This window comes from Anser anser (assembly GCF_964211835.1).
Source record: "Anser anser genome assembly, chromosome: 14".
Classification (NCBI taxonomy): Eukaryota; Metazoa; Chordata; class Aves; order Anseriformes; family Anatidae; genus Anser; species Anser anser.
In genome coordinates, this window is record NC_139735.1 from 11,116,898 (window position 1) to 11,140,077 (window position 23,180).

Consider the following 23,180-nt stretch of genomic DNA (forward strand, 5'->3'; position numbering starts at 1 on the left):
AACGGGACAGAGATTTGCCTCCTCCGAGCACATGGCTGAGGTTCCCCCGATGGCATCGCAGGAACGCTTGGTAAACAAGCATTAAACTGTTCGCTGCCCTGGTGATGGATGGCTCACAGGGATCAGAAGGGGAAAACGAAGTGGGCACTTGCAGCGGGGGCGAGGAAACCCACGCTGTGCGTTTGGGACTTCCAAGGGGCGCAGCATGGAAGGGACACGAAGGGACTTGCAGCAGGGTCTCCCCGTGGAGCCCCAGCTGGCTGGCACAGCCTGGGGAGCCCGGGGGAGCGCTCCCCCTCCCCGGCTCAGCACCAGCGGCGGGGCCGGGGCCGGGCGGGACGAGGAGCGGCTGCGCCGCCCGCAACCGCGGGGCTCTGGTGCGCCCTGGCGGTGAGCGGGGCTGGAGCTCGGTGCCCAACAGGACCCGGCTTCTGCGGGGCTGTGGGGGTCACAGAGCAGAGCACACAGCACAGAGAACAGCTAGGAATAAATAGAGTTGCTATTCCAGTTAAAACACGCTCGGGTAGGAGGTGTCCCCTCGCCGGTTGAGCTGTCCGGTGGGGTCCAGGTGGGGACAGGTGGCATCCTGTCCCTGTCCCCATCCCTGTCTCTGTCCCCTGCCCCCTTCCCCATCCACGTCCCTGTCCCCATCCCGCACAGCCACACTCCCGGAGTGCTGCTTGCCTCTCGCCCCGTTGCACTGTGCTCCAGCACCTGGCCCCATCCTGCCTCGCTCTGCCGGCAGCGCCGCAGCGCACAGCCCCGCTCCCAAGAAATGAGGGTCCCAGGTCCCTTGTCTGCTGGGGGCACGGAGATAAATTGCCGTCGGTAGCTGGACCCCTTGTGGGATGCTGCTTCTGGAGAGCACGTGGACTCGTGCGAGGCAAGAAGCTGTTCGCAGGCACATCCCCACGGCAATGGATGGGTCAGACGACGTGGCCGCCTTCGCTCAGCCACCGGGGCCGGTACGTGGCACAGCCCGGCGTGCCCACAGGCCCCAGCGTGGCCCTGGAGATGTCGGCCAGCTTGGCATGAATGAGGCCTTGTAGCTCCTGGTCTCCCAGCTCGGTCGCTGCAGCGAGGGCCAGGAGGAAGTAGGCTGCTGCATCCTGTTCGTCCTAAGCATAAAGAGCAGGGCAGGCGTTAGGAAGTCATTTAATGCAAGGCCATGGGGTGTGAGGGTGCTGGAGCAGAGCCCAGCGGTTCCAGGCAGAAGCCAGTGACACCTGACTTCATTGAAATGGGCTCTGTACAGTCACTAAGTGCTAGCACTTCTTTCCAAACTGCCTGTCCCACTTCAAAACCTGGCTGTGCTGGCACTGTGTATACTTATTGTAAAGCTGCAGATGGGACCAAGAGACACAGGATGCAGCTGTATACAACCATGGCTGCTCTGCCAGCAGATGGGATACTCCACCTCCAGCGCCCCACGAAGACCCGAAAACTCGACACAGCATTACAGAGGGTGTCCTCCTACCTTTAGTTTGTTCAGGGTCAGCTTGCCAAGGTGGCAATACACCTTGGAGTAGTACAGGGCCTCTCCAGAGCACTGCAGCATGGGGGAGCGCAGGGCGAGCGTCTTCAGGTAGCAGTCTTCTGCCATCTCATACATCTGCAGAAAATAGTAGGCTGTAGCCAGGCGGTGGAATGCAACCAGCTCTTGCAATTGATCTCCTGGAAAAGAGTTGCTGATACAGTCAGACTGCAGGGCGCTCACAAACCCTTCCTATCCCAGCACACCGAGCCACTCAGGGATGTGTTTACTCCACAGCCCCAGGGCACAGATATCTGTCTTCATAAGGAAACACTGCGTTTGAAGATGGTCCAGAGAAAACAGAACTATCAGGGGTGCTGATACCAAAGCGGGATAGATTACCAGGCAGTATATCATATATCATTCAGCCAGGGGATTTCTTGGGGGCTGGAGAGGCTGGTTCCATCTCAGGCATTTATGCTAGCATTTTGCCCATTAGGCCTACTTCTGCAATGGAAAGGGGTAAGTTTATCGGAAGAGCCAGGGCAAAGAGGAACCGTTCAGTCCCATGCCCTCATCAGATTTCCTGTGCTCTGGTGTAGCAACAGCCCTCTGCTCAGCCAGCCCCACCGCCGCCACAGCAGAGCACCCCCGTGGGCAGCTTAAAAAGGGAAGCGGCCTTTAAAGAGACGTTGCCCTTGGGATACAAATCGGTTCAGAGGTCTTAAGAAAGCAGGAGCATCTCCCTTTCACGTGCACGCTGCTGTCACGCAGACAGGCACCCGCTCTGCCCTGCTCCCCGGGGCTGTGCATCACTCACCCACCCTGATGCTCAGCCGGGCTGCCAGCGTGGCAAACTCCAGCGCCTTCTCGTAGCCTTGCAGCCCAATCTGCAGCTCCGCCAGCTTATTGAACAGCCGTAGCTCTGTCTGTATGGCCTTTAGCTTCCTGGCCAAGGGCACAGCACCGCCCTGGGGAGAGAAAAGAGTGAATCCAGGCTGTTCCTGGAGGTATGGGTACAGCACTGCCCGCAGAGGGGTGATGGAGCAGCAGGAGATGGACTAAGGTGTTACAAATGTGTCTGTGCTGCAGGTCCACCCCCCAGCCACGTCTGCATGCCGGCACACCCAGAAGGGCCCCGTCCCTCTCCACCCTCCATCCTGCTGGGGCACAGCTCCCCGTGGCCATCACGTAGCAGGGACATGAAGAGAGAAACGCTTGGAGGGATCAGTACCCTATAAAACTCCACTGCTCGGTCTCTGTTTCGGCTGCCATTAAAAAAGGTATCACCTGCTTTTTCGTAAAGCTCCATGGCCAAGGAGAAGTTCTCAGACTTCAGAGCTGTCTGAATGGCTGCCTAGAGGGAAGAGGAACTGCAGTGAGACTTGGAAAGAGAAATCTGCACAAAGACTTTGGAGTAACAAAATAAAACGAAGTCACACTAAATGTGAGCCCCAGTGCTCCGAACAGCAAGGACAAAGGTTGGCAAACAAGTCTGGGGGGACATTGCGCTGTGTTTCCTGCTGACGTGTGAGGATGGAGCCAGGTACCCATCCCCATGCAGGGTCAGCATGCCAGACCAACCAGCTGGGACGTCCCACGGCATCAGGACTTAGAGTGGGGATGGTGCAGGCGGCAGCTGCCCTGTCCTGGGCTGTCACTGCGGTGTGATGGAGCCAACGTGAAGGTTGACAAGGGGAGCAGAGAGCCAGGACAGGGAAAGGGCAGAGCCTGCAGGAGTGAGGGCAGGTATGCTAACTTCTGGGAAGAAGGGATGTCTGTGCGAATTGCACACTCGACCCTGGTGCCACCTTCCAGCAGGAACGTGTTGTTCCTTTCATCGTTACAATCGATCTTTGCCAATGACATTGCCTGGGAAAGGGCCCCCCAGGGCTGCTGACATGCCGTGCTGAGATCTGTCCTCAACTGGCTCGTCTTAATGGGAAGTCACCCCTCCTTAGCCCCTGAAAACCTGCTGAATCCATGAGGAAGGCGATGATGGCTCTTCGTTCTGGGCCTCAGCACTCCCTTGTGACCACCAGGAAACCTGCTGATGCTAGAGCCACGGATTCAGATCACCCAGGTCCCTGAGCAGCCCCCCAGTACCAGTAACACAGGTGCCTCTAGCACCCTGATTTAGGGACACGCTGATGGGAAAGGCTCCTTTCCTTGTCTCCAGCACCGGGTGCCTCAGGCACCCAGCCCCACCAGCTCTGAAATGCTTCTGGGGTCACAGAGTGAGGGCCCAGAGCATCCCCTGTGTGTGCTCAGGCTGGTGCTTTTCTGGATACCCCAGCTCAGTGCAATGCCAGCAGACCCAGCCAGCCTCCTGCTCTGCTTACTTTGGGCATGTGGAAGGCTTCTGCATCTTTAAATAGATGCTCCCTGGAGGATGCAGCCCTAAGATTTTATGAGTAGCTCTTCCTCTTTGCAGCCCAGCTGACAGAATAATGCTAGAGATGGAAAGAAGCCAGAAGTTTTCTACTCCAAGAAGTCTCCAAGCACTTCCCCGGCACCTCACCCTCTATCTATGTGCATTTTGATGGGAACTGACCACCTAGCAGCTCCAGCTCTCTCTGGCGCTCCCACATCACTTTCTGACTCAATAAATTCACTTGCTTTCACCCCAGAATCCTCCAAACCCGACTTATGGAAGGAAAGATAGGAAATTTAATGGCAGATAGCACACGAGTGCTGAGGCAACAGCTCTTCTTTGCAGCAGCAGGTTTCTACTGATCAAGAGAAAACTTCCCAAGTTCTCCAGCCCCAAATGTCTCCCACTGAGCCACACAGCCCTGATGGGAATGCACCTAGCCAGGGTGGGAACGGGGCTGCTCCAGACACCGCCTCCATACCTGGAAGTACATTTCCACCAGCTCGTCTTCCTGCATAAGGTAGTAAAGCCTTCCTGCCTGCAGCCAGGCCTCTGCCGCCTTGCCAGTCTCCTCCAGGTCGATGAAGATCCTTAGGCTCTGCTTGGTGCAGTCCAGAGACCGTCTCAAAGCCCTGTGGCAGCAATGGGCAGAAAGCCATTACAGAGCAACCACGGGGCACCAGCAACGAGCTGCAGGGCTACAGCACATCCCCGTTAGCAGTGCTGTCTTCTCCTCCTGCTGTTGCTGCAGGTTAGAGCCAAATGGACAGCCACAGCTCCCAGAAATGTGTCCTGGCAAAAGGGCAGGACATGTACGTGTGTCTTCTGTCTCAGCACAGCCCCAGGGGAGCTGCTCCCCAGTGGCTGCTCCTCATTTCAGCTGATGAAGCAGGTTTGTCCAGGCCACCTGCAAAGCCTATTTGCCCCCTGCACCGAGCCCCAAGTCACCCCCAGCCACACAGGGAGTGCAGGCTGGCAGTGCTTGCGCCTTCATCTCCCAAACAGCCTCTGCAACCCAGATCCACATCTCGGCCTGCTGTTTGCCCCTTGGGGCATCCAAAAAGGCGGCTCTGTGGCCACATGTGCAAGGCCTGACAGCCCCTTCCCAAGCCCCGTGTCACTGGAGGACGAGGGGACAAGCAGCAGGACGAGGTGGCAGGCTGAAGGCACGAGGCACCCGTGGCCAGGGGAGCGCGGGGCAGTGCCCAGGACATGTCTGCTTGCCTGGTGTCTCGCCTGCTGCTGACTGCGCTCCAGCTGTCCTTCCAGCCCAGGCTGGGGGACGCTTTGTGATCTTAAATAGCACCGCTCACATGACAGGCGTCTGCTTCCTAAATTCCTTCCCTCTGAACTCACTGCGACCCAGCACGGGAAGGTTAACGTCCCAGTTAACGACAGTCCCTGCCCGCTTGTCCTCCTGGGACGTGGGAGCCAGATCTCCGCTGTTTGACACGTTTTCTTTCAAAACTGGAAGAAAGTCTGTGGTCTGCCCAAGTCTTTCTCTCCCCTCCTGCCTAACCTTATGCCACCTGCATACGTCAAGCAGGAGATTGAAGGGTGAGCTGATAGAGGGCCTTACGTGCAATCCTGGGGAAAATATTCCGGTAGAGATAGGAAGGGCAGATTCAGTGGCTGGAGGCTGAAGCCAGGCTTATTTCAATAACTGATAAGGAGACTATTTTTGCTGGCGGACGGTGATTAATCACTGAAATAAGCCTCCAAAGGAAGTGATGAATTCCCTGTCACTGGGTCCCCTCTGAAGAGGGCCGCGTGTCTCTCTGGAGAGCCGTGTTTGGCCGTGCCCCAGCTCGCACCCCAGTGTTTGCCCAGCAGTCACCACGTTCTGGCTGACATTGAGCTGTTCCCCCCGTCACGGCGCAGGGACAGCTCACAAACCTCAGCAGTTCCCCAGCCACCAGCCTGCCTGCAGGGAGCTGCCACACGCCGTCCCCACATCTCCCCAGGGACTTTGGCTCCAGACACCTCAAAAAGGCCACTGTTCTGGTGTTGGGTGAGCAGAGACACTGCTCTAACAGCATCTACATGGAAACAGCCCCAAACAGGACTTACTCGGAGGTGTCCAAAGCCTGGTAGAGCTGGCTGAGGGTCTGCCGAACATTGCCTTCCATCTCTCTGTCCTGGAGCTGCTGGGCCAGAGACACCCAGTGCTCGTGGTAGGTGATGCAGGCCTGGAGGTTGGGGGACACCTTGCTGTAGAAATGGCAGAGAGCCTCCGTGACGTGGAGCTGACCTGCGTGGTATAGGGAAGGGAAAGGGATGGCTTTAGGGACCTAACAGGCGCTGCCCCGCGGTGAGTTCCTGCCAGCCAAGTGGTACTCACTCCTCACGTTACGCCACTTCAGGGCAAAACCCAGCGCCAGTTCATAGCAGAGCTTGCCATCTTCCACCCTCTGCCTGTTCACCATGGCCTGCGCCAGCCACAGCAGCACTTGCACCGCCTCCAGCTCCGGGTCCTGGCAGCCCTGCAGCTCAGCGTAGAGCCGAGCGGACTGCAGCAGGTAGTGCTCAGACAGCTGGCTCGCTCCGTGCCAGAGGCTCAGCTGCCCCAGGTTGGCCAGGGCGATGGCCTGGTTCCTCTTGTTGCCGGTCTCCTTGGCCTTCTGCAGGGCCCGGAGGTAGTTCTCCGCAGCCTTCTGCACCCGCCCTTCCCCTTTGAGGGCAATGGCCAGGAGGTTGTGCACAGCCCCCCCCTGCGTCACGCTGTCCGTCCCGTGCAGGGACCGCAGGAGCTGTCCCATGAGCTCTGCAGCTGGGCCCGGCTGGCTGTTCAGGAGATACATCCACCCCAGGGAGAGGGAAGACTCAAAGGCCTCCTCCTCGCCCATCAGCTTGCTGAAGGCCACGGCCCTGGTGGCGTGGCGGAGCGCCCCGTGCAGCAGGCCGTGCTGGAGGTGCAGCCGGGACAAGATGGTGCACAGCGTCCTCTGGGTGGGCACGGCCCTGCTCTCGCAGGAGAAACGCAGGGCCTGCTGGAGGTAGAAACAAGCCAGCGCCGGGATGCTGCTCCTCTCCGGTTGGCTTCCCAGGAGCTTGGACGTACACTGGAGGATGAAGCCAGCTCTCCAAATGGGCGTTGGTGCCCCCCTGATGCCGCTGGGAACAAAGAGCCTGGCGGAGGCCAGCGCAATGTTTGGCAAGTACTTCTTGTCATACAGGTAGCTCAAGATGGGGGTGACATCCAGAGGCACAGCACCAGTGTCTGGGCTGAGTAACGTGGTGGTGAGACACTGAAGATGCTCAGTAAAGGGCAGCACTTCATCGGTTTTTCCCAGCTGTAGGAAGAGCTTGACAATAAGGAAACAGACCCGCGCCTCCAGGGGAGCATTGCCCACGGCAATGGCTTCCCTCAGCACGTATACCATGACTTCCAGCTCGTTCTCAGAGCTGAAAGGGCGGCCAGGCAAGCAGACGAGCAAGGTCACCATTTTGCCCAGCAACAAGGAGAACTTGCTCTTCATGTTCTGTTTCAGGTAGATGGAAGCGAGGTTCACGTGCAAGGCAGCCAGAAGGGGCAGGTCCCCAAAGCCCCTGTCCAGGGTGCTCAGGGCTTCCTCAAAATAGACCCGAGCCTGGGAGAACTTGACCTTTCTGATGCAGAGCTTGCCTAAGAGGAAACAGAGCCTTACATGAGCCCAAATCGCACGAGTCCTCTTAGCCCAGTTCCTGGACGTTTCAAGGTACAAGACCAGTTCGTCCTCATCAGAGAAACCATAAAAAGTGGAGTTGAGAAAGGAAAAACTCATATCGTAGAGGCTTTGAAAACTGGGCACGTAACTCTCATGGTTAAGGAAGGTCAGTATGGGGTCAAAGACATCAGCATCTTCCATGTGTCCAGCATTCAGGTCAATAAAGAACTTGGGATCATCAAAGTCATCCAGCTTGTCCAGGAGAACATCTTCCAATGTAGCAGGGGCTGATTCACTCCCAGGGCTAGACTGCTCGGAGGTGCTAGCCGTAGCCAGGCCATTTATTTCCTCCCAGGACTGGAGCAGCTGGATATCCTTACCGCCATGGAGAACAGCCTCTGCAAGGGGACAGGCAAACCACAGCGGAATGTTTCCGCATGTCAAAATTCACCCTCTGACCTCTTTATAAAAGCATCCTCCACATACTCACCTGATGGCACTTTGGGGAACATGGCTGTGGGTTCAAAACCATCTACACAAAGAGACAAACAGAAAGAAAAAACCAGGCTTGGTCAAAAGGCTTGGTCAATGTTAGTGTGCAGGCAGAGCATACAAACCTTACAGAAATCTCCTGCTGCTTTGCTAAACCCCAGACCTGTATCTGGGAGAGCCCCGGTGATTACAGCTGCAGCAGAGAAGCCTCCTGCAGACTGCAGTGTGGCAGGACCCAGTCCTTTAGGGTATCTCCAGCCTCCCTGGCCAGGCTGAGCAGAGGGCCTGGAGCCTGTCTTGGCCCTGGCAGAGTCCCAAGCAGGAGATCTCTAGACATGGCCCAGGGCTGCTCCCCAGGGGGACCGATGGGGCTATGCATGAAGAGGAGGGGAACTCACCCAGCCGGTACACAGAGGTGATGTCTGTGCATGCCAGCTCACCCAGGAGGGTGGCGAAGTGCTGCTCGCCACCATTGCAGGGGATGCGCAGGAGGGGGGATTTTTCCTCTTCGCTCAGAAACACCAAGCCCTTTCCCCTAGGTTGAAGCAGACACCAGGAAAAAAAAAAAAAAACAAAACAGTTCAGTGTCTCCCCATCCCCTGACACCACGGCTGTCCTGTGGGATGGAGATGGACTTTCTCCTCCCTCCTCCTCCTCCCACCAGAAAAGCTCTGCTGCAGATGGATACTGGAGTCTGGACCCCTTCCCCATCGGGGCTCTCAGATCCAGCTCCTCCATGGAGAAACTAAGGAGTGCCAAAGGGAGTAACTTATTGGCCTTTTTTTCTCTCCAGAAGTCCTTTCTGAAGCCAGGATATATCTGATCTCCTCTCTGTTTCTCTGCAGTGTCAAAGAAAAGCGCCTAAGACTTATCTTGAGTGAACCTGACCCGGGGAAGCCCAACAGATGCTAACAGAGCTAGCAACAGCCTAAGGACCCCATCCTCCCCCCACAGTCTTGGAGGAGAAGCCTTTTTGGATGGGTATTGAACTGGAGCTGTCTTTAAGGCAGCAACAAAGACAACTGCTGGATCTTAAGAGCTGAGCTGTCACCCCCCCTCTCCAGATAACTCTTGTCCTCGTCCACAGCAGGGTGCTCGATTCTGCTCACAGTGCCAGTGGTTGTCCTGCCTTGGCATCCCTCAGCAGGCAAGCAAAGCCAGCCTGGTGGCAGAAGAGCCTGGCCAAGGCTTCTGGACAGACCTCAGGCGAATCCTTTATGAAGTCCTTGCAAAGCAAATTACCTGCTCCAGACTTGCACATAGCCTTGAACTGGGATTTTGGGTGTCTTCCCCTGCTTTCCACCTGACTTTAAATTTATCTAGATGGTAGCAGTAAACTTACAAGGGTTCACAAGCCGTGGCATTTATGCATCGTGTCGGGACAAAGCCGATGCTCCCGCTGCTCAGGGATTTGCCCACGAACCACGGGAGTCCTGGAATGAGGAATCCGATGATTTCTATGCTGTCTCCCTTGGAGAAACTCAGTTCATCCCACGCTGCTCCTTTGTAGTCCTCTGTGGCTGTGCACCTGCCTTTCACTGGGAAACAAAGGCAAACAGCTGCATTTCAGTGCGAGGCCCACTGCAAATGCTTCCTTGCTAGAAAAGATTTCGGCAAGGAGACTGTGATTTCAGCTGGAGAAGCCAGCCTGTCCCTCCGTCCCCTGAGCTTTATTGCGCTCTCAGACTCAGACCCTTATTGTGTTCCTCAGATCATCCTTCTGAGCACCTGCAGTTTTAAAGGTCTGTTCTCCACTCAGGAGAGTCTCAAGATGCAACCCCTTGCAATGGAGTGTCATTGTCAGAACAGGAGGTGGACCCGTTGCATTTTTGGCCAAGAGCCATGCCCCTGTTGGGAAGGGCGGCCACCTTACACAGGTATCACTCACCGATCGGCTGAGAGGTTGCCCCACTGATCTCCTGGGAGATGCCAAAACTCACGGCATAATTCTTCAGGAACCACCTGCAAGGCAAGAGGGAGCCATGCTGGTCCTCCCCGGGCAGTCCTCGGGCCACCACCAGGGACAGTCCCACACAGCAGGGGGGATGTCCCCTAATGACACAGAGGACACAGATGACAGACGGATGATTTTGACAGCCCTTAAGGAGGATTTCTCTGTGTGCCTTCAAGAAGATCTGTGAATGTCTGTGAGGCTCAGCCAGGTGTCAGGCCCTATTTCGACTGGCATTGCCCAAGACAGGCTGTTTTTTTGTCCCAGTTACTGACCTGTAAATCACAAATAGTCCCAGGTATGACCTAAATCAATATTATACAAGAACGATATCAGAACTATGCCCTTGCTCTGTCCCACTACGGGACCTGAGCTGGTTCCAGCGGTTGTCTTTACAATGTTTATTCTCACAAAATTATCTGGCTCTTGCCCAGTGCCAGAGGTAAAAGCAGTTCCTCGCTCCTGGCTTGGTGTTAGGTGGTGCATCTGGGTCAGGAATAAACCTTGGCTTGAGCACCATCCATTGCCCGCCTACTTACTGGTAAAACGGGTGAGGAACGGGCTCTAGAGCTGCCACAGGCACCAGCCCTCGTTGCCCCGTCAGCAAGGACATCCCTTCCCACATGGACTCCTCTCCAACGTTCTTCACGTGGATCAGCTCGTTCCTGCGGAGCCGCAGGCCTTCCTCTCCCTCCTCCTCAGGCTGGCAGACACCGGGCACTGCTCTGGAAAAAAAGTTACCTGCAGATAGAAAGAGTCACGGCCAGGTCAATGGCACCAGTGCAGGACAGACCCAGGAGAGGGCCACACTTGTCCTGCCGAGATGCTGTCGCAGCCCCATCTCACCTTCCTGGAGCAGCAGACCCAGGTAGATGGTGGCCAAGCGATCTTCATCCATGCTAACTCTGATCGCCGTGTCCTCCATCAGAGCACAGTTTAGCCAGTACTCCTGGCCAAAGAGAAGCTGCTCCAAGCAGTTGCCCACATAGCCTAAGACAGCAAAGAGGAAAGCAGTGGCAGCACCCTCCTTTGCTGGGCAGCACGAGGAGTTTTTCGAATGTCTCCTGATCTGCCATCTGCAACCACGCTGTAAGGCAACGATCTCCAATCCCGTCTCCATCCCCAGGTGCAATAGAGGAATTACCCAAAAGGAAACCTCCTGAATCTTTTCCACTGATCCAGACTGTGGTTTCATGAATAGCAAGGTCTCATTAATATTCCTTCCTCTTCAAGGTGTTCTCCCTGTTCCATTACTTTTTTGGTGTCACAGAATACCTTCTCCAAAAATGCTTCTCACGCTGCCTGTGTGGATCCCCCATGCCTTGAAAACATCATTACCTAAAGTTAGGTACGTGGAGAACTTCCAGACTTCCTCCAGGGTTTTGAAGGTGAGCAGGAACCGATCCTCCTGTGCCTGCACACAGACCAGCCTGGCTGACAGCTCCTGCACGGAGAAGAGAAAGCAAGACTGAAGGAGAGGGCTGGGGGCCTGACAGGGGTTCTCCTGGCAGTGTGGCCATAAAAGCAACCCGCAGGATAAGACCAGGCAGGCATTTATTAGCACAGTTGAGACCGAAGCTGTGAACTGTCCCAGGTCTTCTGGGCAGCTTTGCTGGGTGCCCTTGGGGGTGAGGGCACAGAAAACCATCAGGGAAGGATTGTTCAGGGCAGTGAATGGGGTTTTTCTTTATGAAGCACAACCAGCTACTCAGCACTCACGCCGGTGCTACCTGCACCACCCCTCCAGCAGCTCACTACCTCCAACATGAGGCTCCAGACGTGAGGATCTACCTCTCACCCATCACCCTTCCCTTTCACACATCATTCTAGCCCCCCTGTATGCAGGACACGTCCCAGAGGACCTCCTCCTCCTCGGCCAGGCTCGGTGTCCCATTACACATCCCACCAGGCCAGCAGCCTCCCAGCAGCTCCCACCTTGAAGAGGGCATGGACAGCTCTGTCGTCGCTCTCCAGGGCCCACAGCTTCTTCCTGGCGGCTTCCTGCAGCTGCGAATTGAGGCACCGGGAGGAGCGGCTCTCAACGGAGAAGAAGAGTGAAATCTCTTGGGGAGGAAACGTGCAGGATTAGGTGGGGAAGGAGCCCCGTGCCACTGGTGGGGCTGCCTCCAGCCCGGCTGCGTGCTCTGGGAGCATGGGCAGATCCCATCCTTCCCCTCCAGCAACCCGAGGGATGGCAGGGCTTGCTTAGCCACGATGCCTGGCCTCGTACGGTCAGCCACTGGAAATCTGGGCGATGCCAAAGGCAGCCTCTTACCTGGGAGGAAGCTCTCCCCGACGGCCAGCAGCACCGAGGGGGTGTCCGGCAAGCCTTCTGCTGCCTCGGTAGCTGCGCCATTTGGCTCTGGTACCCCAGCCCTACCTACACAGGACACAGAAACACTGCTGTCAGGTTTTGTAGTGGGATCTAGGCTATTCTGCCTAACCATGCCACCTGAAAGCAAAGCCTGTGAGCCACGCTGCAGATCTGCCTGGGGGACTGCACGAATCGGGCATCACCCTAAAATCATACTCGAGGAGGGAAGAAAGATTAATGTGTTCTACCTACACGGTACCCTTGGCAGCTCACTCCTTGCCAGTGCTGGGGTAGCCTGAAGTGAGGGACTACCCCTGCTTGCTCTGGGGCCAGCATCACAGACCTGGGAGCAGGGTGGCCCTGGGACAGAGAGGCTTTCCGGAGGAGATCTTAGAGTGAGAACATTTCTCCAGCACGGGCGAGCCAACAACTTGCAAAACTCTTTGCTCATCAATTTGACAGTCAGAATAAGATTTTCTCCCCTGCCTGATCTGATTGGTATCTGAAATCCAAGCTGCATGCTCTCTGCATCACACAGCATCAACTATTGCCATAAAGGATTCAGGAGTGGAAACTTTAGCTGGCAATTATGTTAATGATGGCTGATGGCTGAGGCACGTACAAATCCAGCTTGCTCTTCCACAGCTGTATTGGCTGTGGAGAGATAACAAGGTTAGAAGCCAATTTTTGTCAGCAATCAGATAGGACTCGCACGACTAAGATGTACCCGGAGATCTGGAGCTGGAACAGTGCAGCGGCTTTCCTACGCTACTTTTGTGACCATAACTGTTCTCTATAGGTCTTATTATTCAGCCCACTTTGCTGGCCAGTCAAATAGCTGTGTTATTTGCACACAGAATTATAATCCTTATTTAGAGTTAGCAGCAGAAAAGAACGGCCCAAGGCTGGACAGGCAATAAATGGGGCTTTTCTTCGGAAGAAAAGCTCTACATTTCTCAACAGCAGAACTGAGCAAGCTTAACAAAGGACTTCATCCAGGAACTCCAACCCCTCTGACACACGGGCGAAACGGAGACCGGGAAGCGAAAGGAGCCAGAGGCAGAGTTACAACAGAGCTGCCTGGGCTGGGCGGCACTCGCTTCCCACGTCCCTCCCTTCCTCTGCTCCCCGCACCCTGGCAGTCCCTGGCAGCCCTGCTGGGCTCGGCAGGCTGGTGTCCCCTCCCCGGGGACCGTACCTGATGCCATGGTCGTCCCTCGCCACCATGGTCCCCGGCGCTCGGCGGCGGCTCGCTGCAGGCGGTCCCAGCGGGGCAGGAGCAGGGGCGAGCGGGGGCAGCAGGACTCACACTCTTCTCCTGGGGAAAAAGGGTGGTAGGGGGAGGCATTCGGCCCCCCGGAGGGATGCTCCCAGCCCAAGGGGTCTCCTTGTGCCTCGGGGGCAGCCGTGGGGAAGGAGGGAGCAGGTGGGGCACCGCTCATGCTGGCAGAGCCAGCGGCGTGGCCGAGCACCCTGATGGGTCCCCGCAGAGCTGGGCAAAATGGGGACGGAGCTTCCTGGGGTGAGAGAAGTGGGTTTGCTCATGGCTGTGCTCGCTGCTTCAGTGTTTGTTTTCGTTTGGGCCAGCCTCAGAAAGGGAACTGGGAGCTCTTTCAAGAGACCAATTGAAAGTGCTGGTGGAGAGTTGTTCCCATTCGTGCCAGTGACTCATTTACCTCCCTGCTGCTGAAAGATTTTGCAATGCGGGTCAGGAAGCAGCCCCAGCCTGGAGCCGAGTGCAGGTCCCAGGCTCTCCGGCTGTGCTCCTGGCACCCACTGGCCCTGCTCTCCCACGGGCACATGGCCACAGTCGCTGGCCCTGCGCTGCCCCCCTGCTCCAGCACCCCAGGGCTCTGCGAGTCCCACAGTGCTCAGGGTGCTCCTGGGCAGCGGTGACAGCAGGATGAGGTGACAGGATGCCCGAAAAGCCCACGGCATGGGAATAAACCAGCCCCCCGAGCCAGACAGAGCCAGGCTGTAGTCTCCCCAAGGATAGCTTACCTGTGCACCCCAGGGACAGGTCCTGGTGCCAAGGGGCCCCCAGGCAGCAGCCCATGTGTCCAGCATCGCCGCCAGCCCCGAGCTGGCAGCCTGCTGCTGTGCTGGTGGAGGGAGCGAGCTGCTCACCGCCAGCCCCACCGCAGCTCGGCCCCGGCCACAATGCACAATGTGCCTTTTGAGCGGGCCCTATCTGCCGGCGGGGCGGGGGCCAGGCACATCTCACACCCGCATCGCTGCCCTGCCATTGCCCCAGGCTCCGCTCTCGCCCTCGCCTTTGGGCGCCTGTCGCCAGGCCCACGTGGCGCATTCCTCTCATTCCTCCTGCTGCGGCACTGGAGCGCTTCAAGCTGGCCCCTCTGGAGAGCTGCAGCCCTGATCTCCCCCCATACAAAACCAACCCTGCTCCTGACGCCGCTGTGACACCCCTTCACCTGCCGGCACAGCCCGCCAGGGCTCCTCCAGCACCCTCCAGCATCGCTCCAGCCGGCGGCACCGCTCTCCCCGCTGCACAGCGAGGGCAGCCGGCACCGCACTGGCCTCAGAGCTATGGCCAAGCAAGGCACCAGGCTCTGCAGCACGAACGGCCGCCTCGCGAGAGGCTAGCAGGGCTCATCTCGTCTCTGAGATCAGAACTGTTTGAACTGCAGCCACAGACACCAGGAGGGAGTGATCTGGGGATCTCGGGGCTGCCCCGGTGGACTCTGTCTCCCTCTCCGCTCACGTGCCCTGACCTTCCCCAGCCTCCAGGAGCAGCACCCAGGACCCGCCGGGTGGCCTCAGTGTGGTGGCAGACGTCTTCAGAGCAGCTTTGAGTAGGTCAACACAGCCCCTGTGTGAAGAGAAAAACAACAAAAGGAGGTCTAGGGTGAGAAGTCACAGGCAGAGAGGTCTTTCAGGGATGCACCTTCACTCCAGCCGATGCCAGTGCCACGCGGCGGTGCCCTGCTTGCTGTGCCGTGCACCAGGAGCACCGCTGGCTCTCCTGGATGTCAAAATGCTGGGGTTGCCTGGGGAAGGGACCGTCCTCCTCGCCCTCCTTGCTGCAGCCCTCGATGTGAGGGCGCAAAGCCCTGCTGCTCTTTCCTGGCATGCTAAAATTGATCTGATCCTTGCCCTGCAGCCCCACAAAGCTGCATGACAGAGGGAACCGGTGCGAAGGTGAGCGCTGGGACAGGCTCTGCCCCCGGCAAGGACGCTGCCTGCTCCCACTGCATGCAGCCTTGGAAGGCTCCGGATTTAGAAAACTCCCCCAGTCGGCCTAGGGATGCTCTGAAGATCTGGGGACCAGAGGGGGAATTCAGATCACAGCTCAGGTACATCTGTACAGAACAGATGCTGCTGGTTTGGGCCCACCTTGCCAAAGTGGCCAGGACTGGAGCAGGGCAGTTTGTTTTAGCAACATCTATTTATAAATTAACATCAAAGCAGGGAAAAATACTCATTTTTTAAAAAAATCAACAGAAGGTTATGTTTCATTTAAAAAATAAAATAAAATCATTTGTTCTTTTGAAATTCCTGTTTGTTTTCAAGTTTACCCAGATAACTCGATGACCAAACCCACCCCTCTACAGGTGAAGGTATTGACACCCTGTTTGACCTGAAATTTAATTTTCTTTTTGGCCAGAGACCCAACCCCCTCCTGTTCCACCCCCCCGTACCCTCAGCACCACAGGTACCCCTGCAGGGCCCCCACTGCTGCTGCTGCGGATCTCACCGCAGCCTCTTTGGGAGAGCCCTGTCCTACAGAAGCGATGTCCTGGGGTCCCCACCGGCACAGCCCCTGCCCGGGGGTGGGACAGCCACCACCACCAGCTCCCCAGGGCCTCTGCTCCCTGTGCAGCCCTCGCACAGCCCCTGCTACTGGCCCCACTTCCCTCCCCAGGGCACAAAAGAGGCAGCAGAGGCTGCCTGGGCAACCCTCACCTGGGGACACAGCCTGGCAACCCCACCGCTCTCTGGGGTTCTCACCCTTCCCCGGCACCAAATTCTCTTCCCTAAATCTAGCGACTGCCGGTGCAATTTCCCCTTTCACTCTCCCACCGGTTCCTGCACACAAAGGACCCCAGACAGACCTATCCCTCCCCCGTGTGCTCTTCACCACCGTATCCGAGCCTCCAACCATTCTGGGACCCCAACCCCAGCTCCCTGCCCCGCTCTGGATCTGCGCAGCCTCCCCCTCGCACCCGGCTGCTCCGAGCACCTGCAAGCGCCGCCGCCCAGCCCTGTTTGCTCAGCTGGGACCGGCCGGCATGCGACAGGCACGGGGGCAAGCAGCTGTACTGACCTGCTCCTCCACGGGGCCCCGGCACCGCCGTCCTCCCCGGGAAGCCTCGGCCTCGCTGCTCCCACCTCTCGGGGTCCCCCGGGAGCTGGCGCGTGTGCGCAGAGGTGTGGACGTGCCCGCAAGGCGTCCCCAACTCCACCACTCCCTCGTAGGAGGAAAGGAATTTCTTCCCAGAGAGGCTTATCACCTCGGGAGCCTCCGCTTCCCAGCAGAGCCTCCGGAGCGGAGGTCAGCGAGGCAGCAGGGGAAGCCTCGCCGGGAACCAAGCGCCACGCGTGTCCACCCCGTGCCGCCACTGGTCCCTCCCGGCTCTCACCTGTCCCCTGCTCGGGCGCCGTGTCCTTGAGGCTGGGGACTTCCCGTCCTCACTGCCCGGGGACAGGCTCAGCAGCCCGGGGAGCAGCTCGGGAACTCGCTGCTTTTCAGACAAACTGCGAGTGCAGACACACGGGACAAGAGATCTGTGGACCCAGCAGTATTTGTGCGCCTGGGCAAACAGTGCTAGCTGAGAAAAACAGAGTTGTTGGGTTTTTTTCCCCTTTCTTTCTTTTGAAAACAACGAAAGGGTTAATAGTCTTATCAAATATTCCTGTTTCCTTCTGGGAGCGCTCAGACGTTGACCGTTCCTTGGCAGGCTCAAAATGAAGCCTCCTCGCTTTTCACTTTGTAATCTAAAAATGAACCTGAAAGAAAAAGGAAACCGGCCTCCACCTGACGGCAGCCTGGGAAAAAGCAAACAAACAAGATGAAACATTTTGTTTCAGGTCAAACAAACTTCTGTTCCACGGTTTTGATGCTCCGATAGGGCTGGGGAACCTGCTTTGGTGCTGGGCTGGGCAGCGTTTTCCTCCCCTCCTTTGCTGAGAGCCCTCCCGGCCCCAGCAGTGCCCCGGGCAGGAGGGCAGAGTCTGGCGAGCCGTGGCATTTCCTCATTCCTGCGCTCCCTGTTCCTGCTTTCACCTGCTGCAAATGGTCACAGAGAGGTGAAAAACCCTGCCCTGAGCATGGTCCCTGCAGACCAGTTCCTGGTTGCTGGGGGCAGAGGGGTTTGCCCCAAATGGCCCCCCAAAATGGGGTGGCCTTGGGGTGGTGCGAGCTGGGGGGAGCTGGGGATGGAGAGCAGTCATGCATGGATGCAGGACACAAGGGAAATAAAATTTTGCAGCAAAACCAGCGTGGCAAATTGCTGAGATGCAGGCCTGGCTGTAAGACATTTCTCCTTCCTGGTGGCCCTCAGGAATTTTCTTCCACCTCCAATGCCCCCTTACCATTCCCCGCTCTGCAGCCCGCAGCCCGCAGATGCTGCCCGCAGGGGCCCTCGCTGCATCCCGCAGCAAAAGGGTTACGCGGGCGCTGGGGCCGAACCGCGCTGAACTCAGCGCTTCATTTTCAGAAATGCTGAGGCCTGCGCCTCTCCCCGGCTCGCATTGTTCCAGCCAAGGGCGGAGGAAGTAAGTGCTCTTGGAAACCAGCCGGCGGGCCTCGGCCGTGCCGCCGGGTCGGGCGGGCTCAGAGCCCCTGCACCCCAAACCATCAGGGGTCCCCAGCACCCGGGATTATCCTGGGCTCTGCTCTGGGGTCTCCTCCCTGCTGCTTCGTTTTGGACCCTCAGCGTCCTCTCCGAACGTGACCACCTCTCTCTGAACATGACCACAGCTCTCTGAACGTGACCACAGCTTCAAAGGCAGCGCGCGGCGTCCCCACCCTGCAGACTGCTCGGGGACAGGGACAGGGACGTGCGGGGCACCGATAAGGCCTGGGAAGGAAGGAGGAGGGAGCAGAGCCAGGAGGAAGCGAGGCTCGAGGGTTTGAAGGTGGCTGCAGCCCCTGCTGGCACTGTGCTGCTGGAAGGAGCCCCTCTGCTCACCTCCGTGCAAACACCTCGGGGGGTTTCCAGGCATGCAGGGACCAGGACTCGGAGCCTTTCTGAGCTCTTTAGCTGCTGCAGCCCTTCTTCACCTCCCCTGCTCAGCAGTGACCGTGCTCAAGCACCCTGCTGCGGGTGAAAGCAGAGCTCCAGCAGCCCCCACTGCTGCTTCTGGGGCAGCCACGGGAGGTACAAGCAGATTTTGGACATGGAGATGCCAGGGAAAAACTCCTTCTGCCTCTGGAAGAGCTTCTTCCAAGGTTGCGGGGAGGCAGAGGCAGCCCAGGCCTCACGTGCTCTGCCAGATGTGAGCTAACAGCTCCTGAAAACATTGCGTGCCCTCGGGATGCTCCTCCCAGCCCACGCCGGCTCCTGTCAGGTCTCTCCTGCCTGCACCACGACAAGGTTGCAGGGTGCTCCCCGCCTGCCCAAGGACGCTGCCCCCGTGTAAGGGGACATGAGGTGTGCCGTGAGCTGCTGGTGTCCCCAGCTCATCCCACATCCCAGATCCCCGACTCACCTGCGACATGCTCTCCATGTCACTTTTTTCATCACGAATGCAAGACAGGAGCCCTTCCCACTGCCCCTCCGACCACCACCGCTTCTGGAGCCCTCATTTTCCCTCCCTCCCAACACCACCTCAGCCCTGCAGCGCCGAGAAGCCCAGCCCAGGACTCAGCCCCACGGGGACACACGTGCAGCTGGCAGCTGACTCCGCCTGCCCTCCAGCAGAAGGTCCCCAGCTGATGCCAGGTCTCCCCTGCCCACCTGGTTTCTCCTGGCCGTTGGAAGAGCTGCTGTGAAGGGGTCCCCCATCTCCACCCTTCCTGCTGCCCCATCTGGTCATGGCTTCTCTCCGTGGTCCCTCATCCCTGCTCTCCTCCCGTGCTGGAAATATCTCTGCCCTGCACTGACCAGAGCATTAAATCCACTTACCCTATCAATAATGCAGGAGAATTGATGGTAGGTAGCTTGTAGAGAGCTCCCACCCTCAGAGGGACACCAAGACCCCCCTGGACTTTGCCAGGCAAGGCGTGGGGTGCGGATAAGAGCCTGCAACTCACATCAGGGCAGTGAGCTCCTACCCTGCTCACCCCTCTGGCCCGGAGAGACCTGGCAGGGATGCTCTCACTGCCCCAGCAAGTTGGCTGCTCACCGGCTGTGGGGACACAGGGATGGCACCAGCTGGCCATGGGCACTGGGGGGGCTCCTCTGGGTGCACAGGGCCATGCCGGGTGTCAGCACCACGTCCAGGGGCCACCTTCATTGCATGAAGCCTGGGGCACGGCTGACGTTCAGAGCACGTTCCCGTTGGGGATGCCCCATCTTCCAGCTCCTTGCCACGAGAGGGGGAACGGCTGTGGGGTCTGCTCAGCTGCTGGTAGGTTCCTGCTGGTGCAGACCTTCTGCATGCAAACCCCAGGGTGCCTTCACCTCCCCCGGGAAGGACATTGCTGCAGGGACCTTGGCCGAGGAGCACCCAAGCTCTGCCTCCCCCTCTGCACTCAGCATCACCCCGTGGGACCTTATTCTGCTTTTCAGCCTCAGCGTCCCCCAGCAGACCCACAGCCTCACGGGAATGCTCGTTAGCTAATTGCTGCCAACCCTGCAGAAGTGCACGGCGTGGGCAGCAGGGCTCTCCCCCTCCAGCTTATTAATTGTCAGAGCCAATAGATGGCAGCAAGCACCGCACCATCAGCATCCCCAGGCCTTGCACAAAACCATTTGGAGCCAGCCCCCAGCCCTGCTGCCCCGAGCCCCCGGCCACCAGCAGCTGCACCATGGCAGAACCCAAATTTCTCCATCACAAGCTGGGTGCATGGTGCGGCAGGGCCCGGGGAGGCACAAGGCCACCCAGCCCACTTACAGGAGTCAGGATGAGTCCCTGCCGCTCCCCAGCCTCACCCCACCGGAGCAGCTGCAGCACCACGGCACGGAGAAGCAGCAAAACCTCATCGAGCAGCCGGTTCCCACAGTGTAATTAACACAGCGTGGGGAAAGTACTGCGGGACTGCAGAACCGGGCTAGCAAAGAGAACCAGGACAGGCTCTAAAACGGGGACTGGCGTCCTGAGCAGCAGCTGGGCTTGGCGGGGACACAAGTGACACCCGCTGGGGCCAGAGGACATCCACGGGTGCCCTTCCCACGAGTGAGCACACCCAGGAACCGCTGGATGCTGACCTGCAGAGCACAGCAGTGTGACACGGTGCTGCAGTGGGGGAGCTGCTTGAAAATCCGAAGGGAAAATTGCTCCAAACGTCAAAGTTGTTCTCGTTGGTGAGGTTTGCAAAGGAAATGTATTTCATCTGGAGATGTCTCTAGAAAATTAAACATTCAAAATATTTCATTTTAACTTCTCTGTTTCCCCGCATTTCTACCTTCCAGCCTCTCTTTTGCTCTATTATTCTTCCCTGTTTCTGGTTTTACCCTTTTCATATTTTGCCTTTGAAACAGAAATGAACAGGACAAGGAAGGAGAAAGGAAAATAACAAAGTGAGCACAACCCCCCAGATCTCCATTTTTTCATTTTTCAGTTTCACCCACAGTAGGAAAATGTTCACAAAAACTTGGTTTGCTCATCTTTAGACTACACACATTTATAAAATCCCAGCCTCCTTCATACCTCTTTCCCTTCCAGTATTCACAATATGAGCTGCGAGGGGCCGAACCAATGTGTCCAACACGGAGAGCACCGAGCAGCAAGTTCAGGGCTTCAGGCTCAAGCTCCATGTGCCAACCACGCAGTAAAAGGAAAGAATTTAAAGAAATAGTTTGATAATTTTGGCCAGCTAGTAGTTTTACACTTCCTTGGGAGGAAAAATGAAAACAAAAAACTGCTTAAGATATTAATTGCTTATGCTGATCTAGATTTTTTCAAGCTCTTAATGATCCAAGCTGCTTGCAAAGGTGTTGGTCCTGATGCCATTTGCTTTTAGAAAGAAACAAAGCAGCTCACAGAGCCAAAGCATCTCGTTTTGATATTTTCAGGGTGGAACATTTTGATTTTTCAACTTGCAAAGCTTTGCTGCTTTAATATTTTTTTTTTGTACATAAAGCTGAGGTTGAAATCAGAATGAAAGCTTTCAGTTTAAGCTAATTAATCCAAACACTTTGATGCAAATCCCATTGTGTTTTCTCAGTTTTGTTCTCCAGGAATTTATTTTAAGTGTCTGCGTTCCATTTTTAGACTGCGGGGAAGAAAAGAAAAAAAGTGAGATTTCCTACAAAAGAGAGAACCCGCCACCTACCCGGGGCTAGCGGTTCTGCGGTATTTCTTACCCTTAGAAGTGCAAAAAGAAATGATTTTTCCTAACTACGTGGCTCAGGCTCCTTGTGGTGGCTGGCTGCAGCACGGGACGGAGGGAGGGCGATGGGGAAGGGGGATGAAAACGCTGTGTCCCCGGGACAGCCAGCTGGGTGCAGGGACCCAGTGGTCCCCAAGCTGTGCAGGAACCGCTGTGCTTCCCAGTTTCCCCACGAAACAATATGAGGAACAAAAGGAAAACCAAGCCCTTGTGATAACGCCACTCCGGCAAGAAGAAAGCGGCAGCATTTGCCAAGGCTACATGGCTCTTACTGGGAAGCAGCGGCTGGGGGCTCCCCGGGGAGCACGGCAGGAGGCATGCCAGCCTGGTGCCACCAGCGCCGTGCCTCTCGCCAGGACTCGAGGTGGGCACGGCTGCTCAGCATCAGTGTCCTGGGGTCCTGGTCCAGCGCTGGTGGGAGGGAGGATGGTTCTTCCTGCCGTCAGTCCTCGGTGCTTGAGGGCAGCTTAAAAGGGAAAACTAAAAATAAACCCAACTTCCGATGACCTTTAATGGGTTGAAACGCAGCTGGCAGTGAGAAAGCGGGTCAGGAACTTCGGGGTCAGAACTGCAGCTGGTAGAAGTCTCCCTTTGCAGCACTGTGCTGATGCTGCTCACCTGGAGCTGCTGGCAGTGCCCAGCCTCGTGGCTGGGCTTTTTGGGGTTGGGAGCAGGGGCTGCACTGGCACCAGGACCCACATATGCATGCAGGAGGGGAAATGAAGCAACCCCAAAATGCCTGGCCTCAGGCAATGTGCCCTGAGACTGCCTGGGAGTCCCAGCCGTGCTGCATGCCGCAGCAGTGTGCTCCTTGGGCCTTGGCATGCAGCAGTGGCAGCGGTCAAGAGGGAAAGATCCTTGAAGGTGTTAGCACACCTTGTTTCGGCTGCCTTAAAGCCTTTGCCATCACTCCTCCTTCAGGCAGATCTTGCAGCACCTCTCCTCTCCTGGTGTCCTGGTCTTTCAGGAGGGGAGGTGAAGTCCCAAAAATCCCAACACGCAAAATAAGCTCCAGAGAAGGTGTGAAGTCCTTGCGGTGGTAGCGTCAGCGCTGGTGTGCGTCAAGGAAGGTGTGCGCGCGTTGTGGGCACTGTCGCAGGATATGTTAGCGGTGAAGGGGAAGCATACGGTAGGAGAAAGCAGCGCAGTGGGGCAGACGCGTTGGGAGGTGGTGTTGGGCACCGGCCTCCCCCTCCGCGGGGGTGTGGGCGCGGGTGGGTGTAGGGGGTTAGGGAGTGTAGCCTAGTGAGGCGCAGAGCATGTGCAAAAGCATGGTGGTGGTGGCGGCAGTGGAGAAAGAAAAAAAAAAAAAGGCGGCATCGCCAAAACATTATGGCACAGCAAGGTTCCAGGAGCCCAGTGCCAGCCCAGCACTGCGGGGCAAGATTTGGGCGGGACGTACGGTGCCCGCCACCGTGAGCCGTGCGCAGCTGGGCTGCCGAGATAAAGGGCTCCGAGCCCCCGGCAAAGC

General features: G+C 57.3%; 1 protein-coding gene across 12 annotated transcripts; it reads right to left on the minus strand.

Moving 5' to 3' along the window:
* Positions 1 to 481: 481 nt before the first annotated feature.
* On the minus strand, positions 482 to 21,185 carry SH3TC2 (SH3 domain and tetratricopeptide repeats 2). 12 transcript variants are annotated; one of them, XR_014572322.1, is made up of 19 exons: positions 16,854 to 21,185; positions 14,254 to 15,082; positions 13,451 to 13,570; positions 12,214 to 12,318; positions 11,874 to 12,001; positions 11,277 to 11,382; positions 10,785 to 10,928; positions 10,478 to 10,679; positions 9,876 to 9,949; positions 9,330 to 9,525; positions 8,386 to 8,522; positions 7,986 to 8,027; positions 6,190 to 7,893; positions 5,919 to 6,099; positions 4,330 to 4,480; positions 2,709 to 2,831; positions 2,299 to 2,445; positions 1,478 to 1,674; positions 482 to 1,118 (listed from the first exon to the last, which is right to left on the minus strand). XR_014572322.1 is itself a non-coding variant. In XM_083798655.1 (19 exons), exons 2-19 carry the CDS (start codon positions 14,567 to 14,569, stop codon positions 927 to 929), a joined length of 4,269 nt encoding a protein of 1,422 aa, XP_083654781.1. In that variant the 5' UTR covers positions 14,570 to 15,082; positions 16,854 to 18,504; the 3' UTR covers positions 482 to 926. The 12 variants fall into 12 exon arrangements, 9 of the variants coding, with proteins under 9 accessions (XP_083654781.1, XP_083654788.1, XP_083654789.1 ...); XR_014572323.1 differs by lacking the exon at positions 16,854 to 21,185 and adding an exon at positions 16,538 to 16,589 and having other exon boundaries at positions 14,685 to 15,082; XM_083798655.1 differs by having other exon boundaries at positions 2,295 to 2,445; positions 16,854 to 18,504.
* Between the last annotated feature and the right edge of the window lie 1,995 nt (positions 21,186 to 23,180).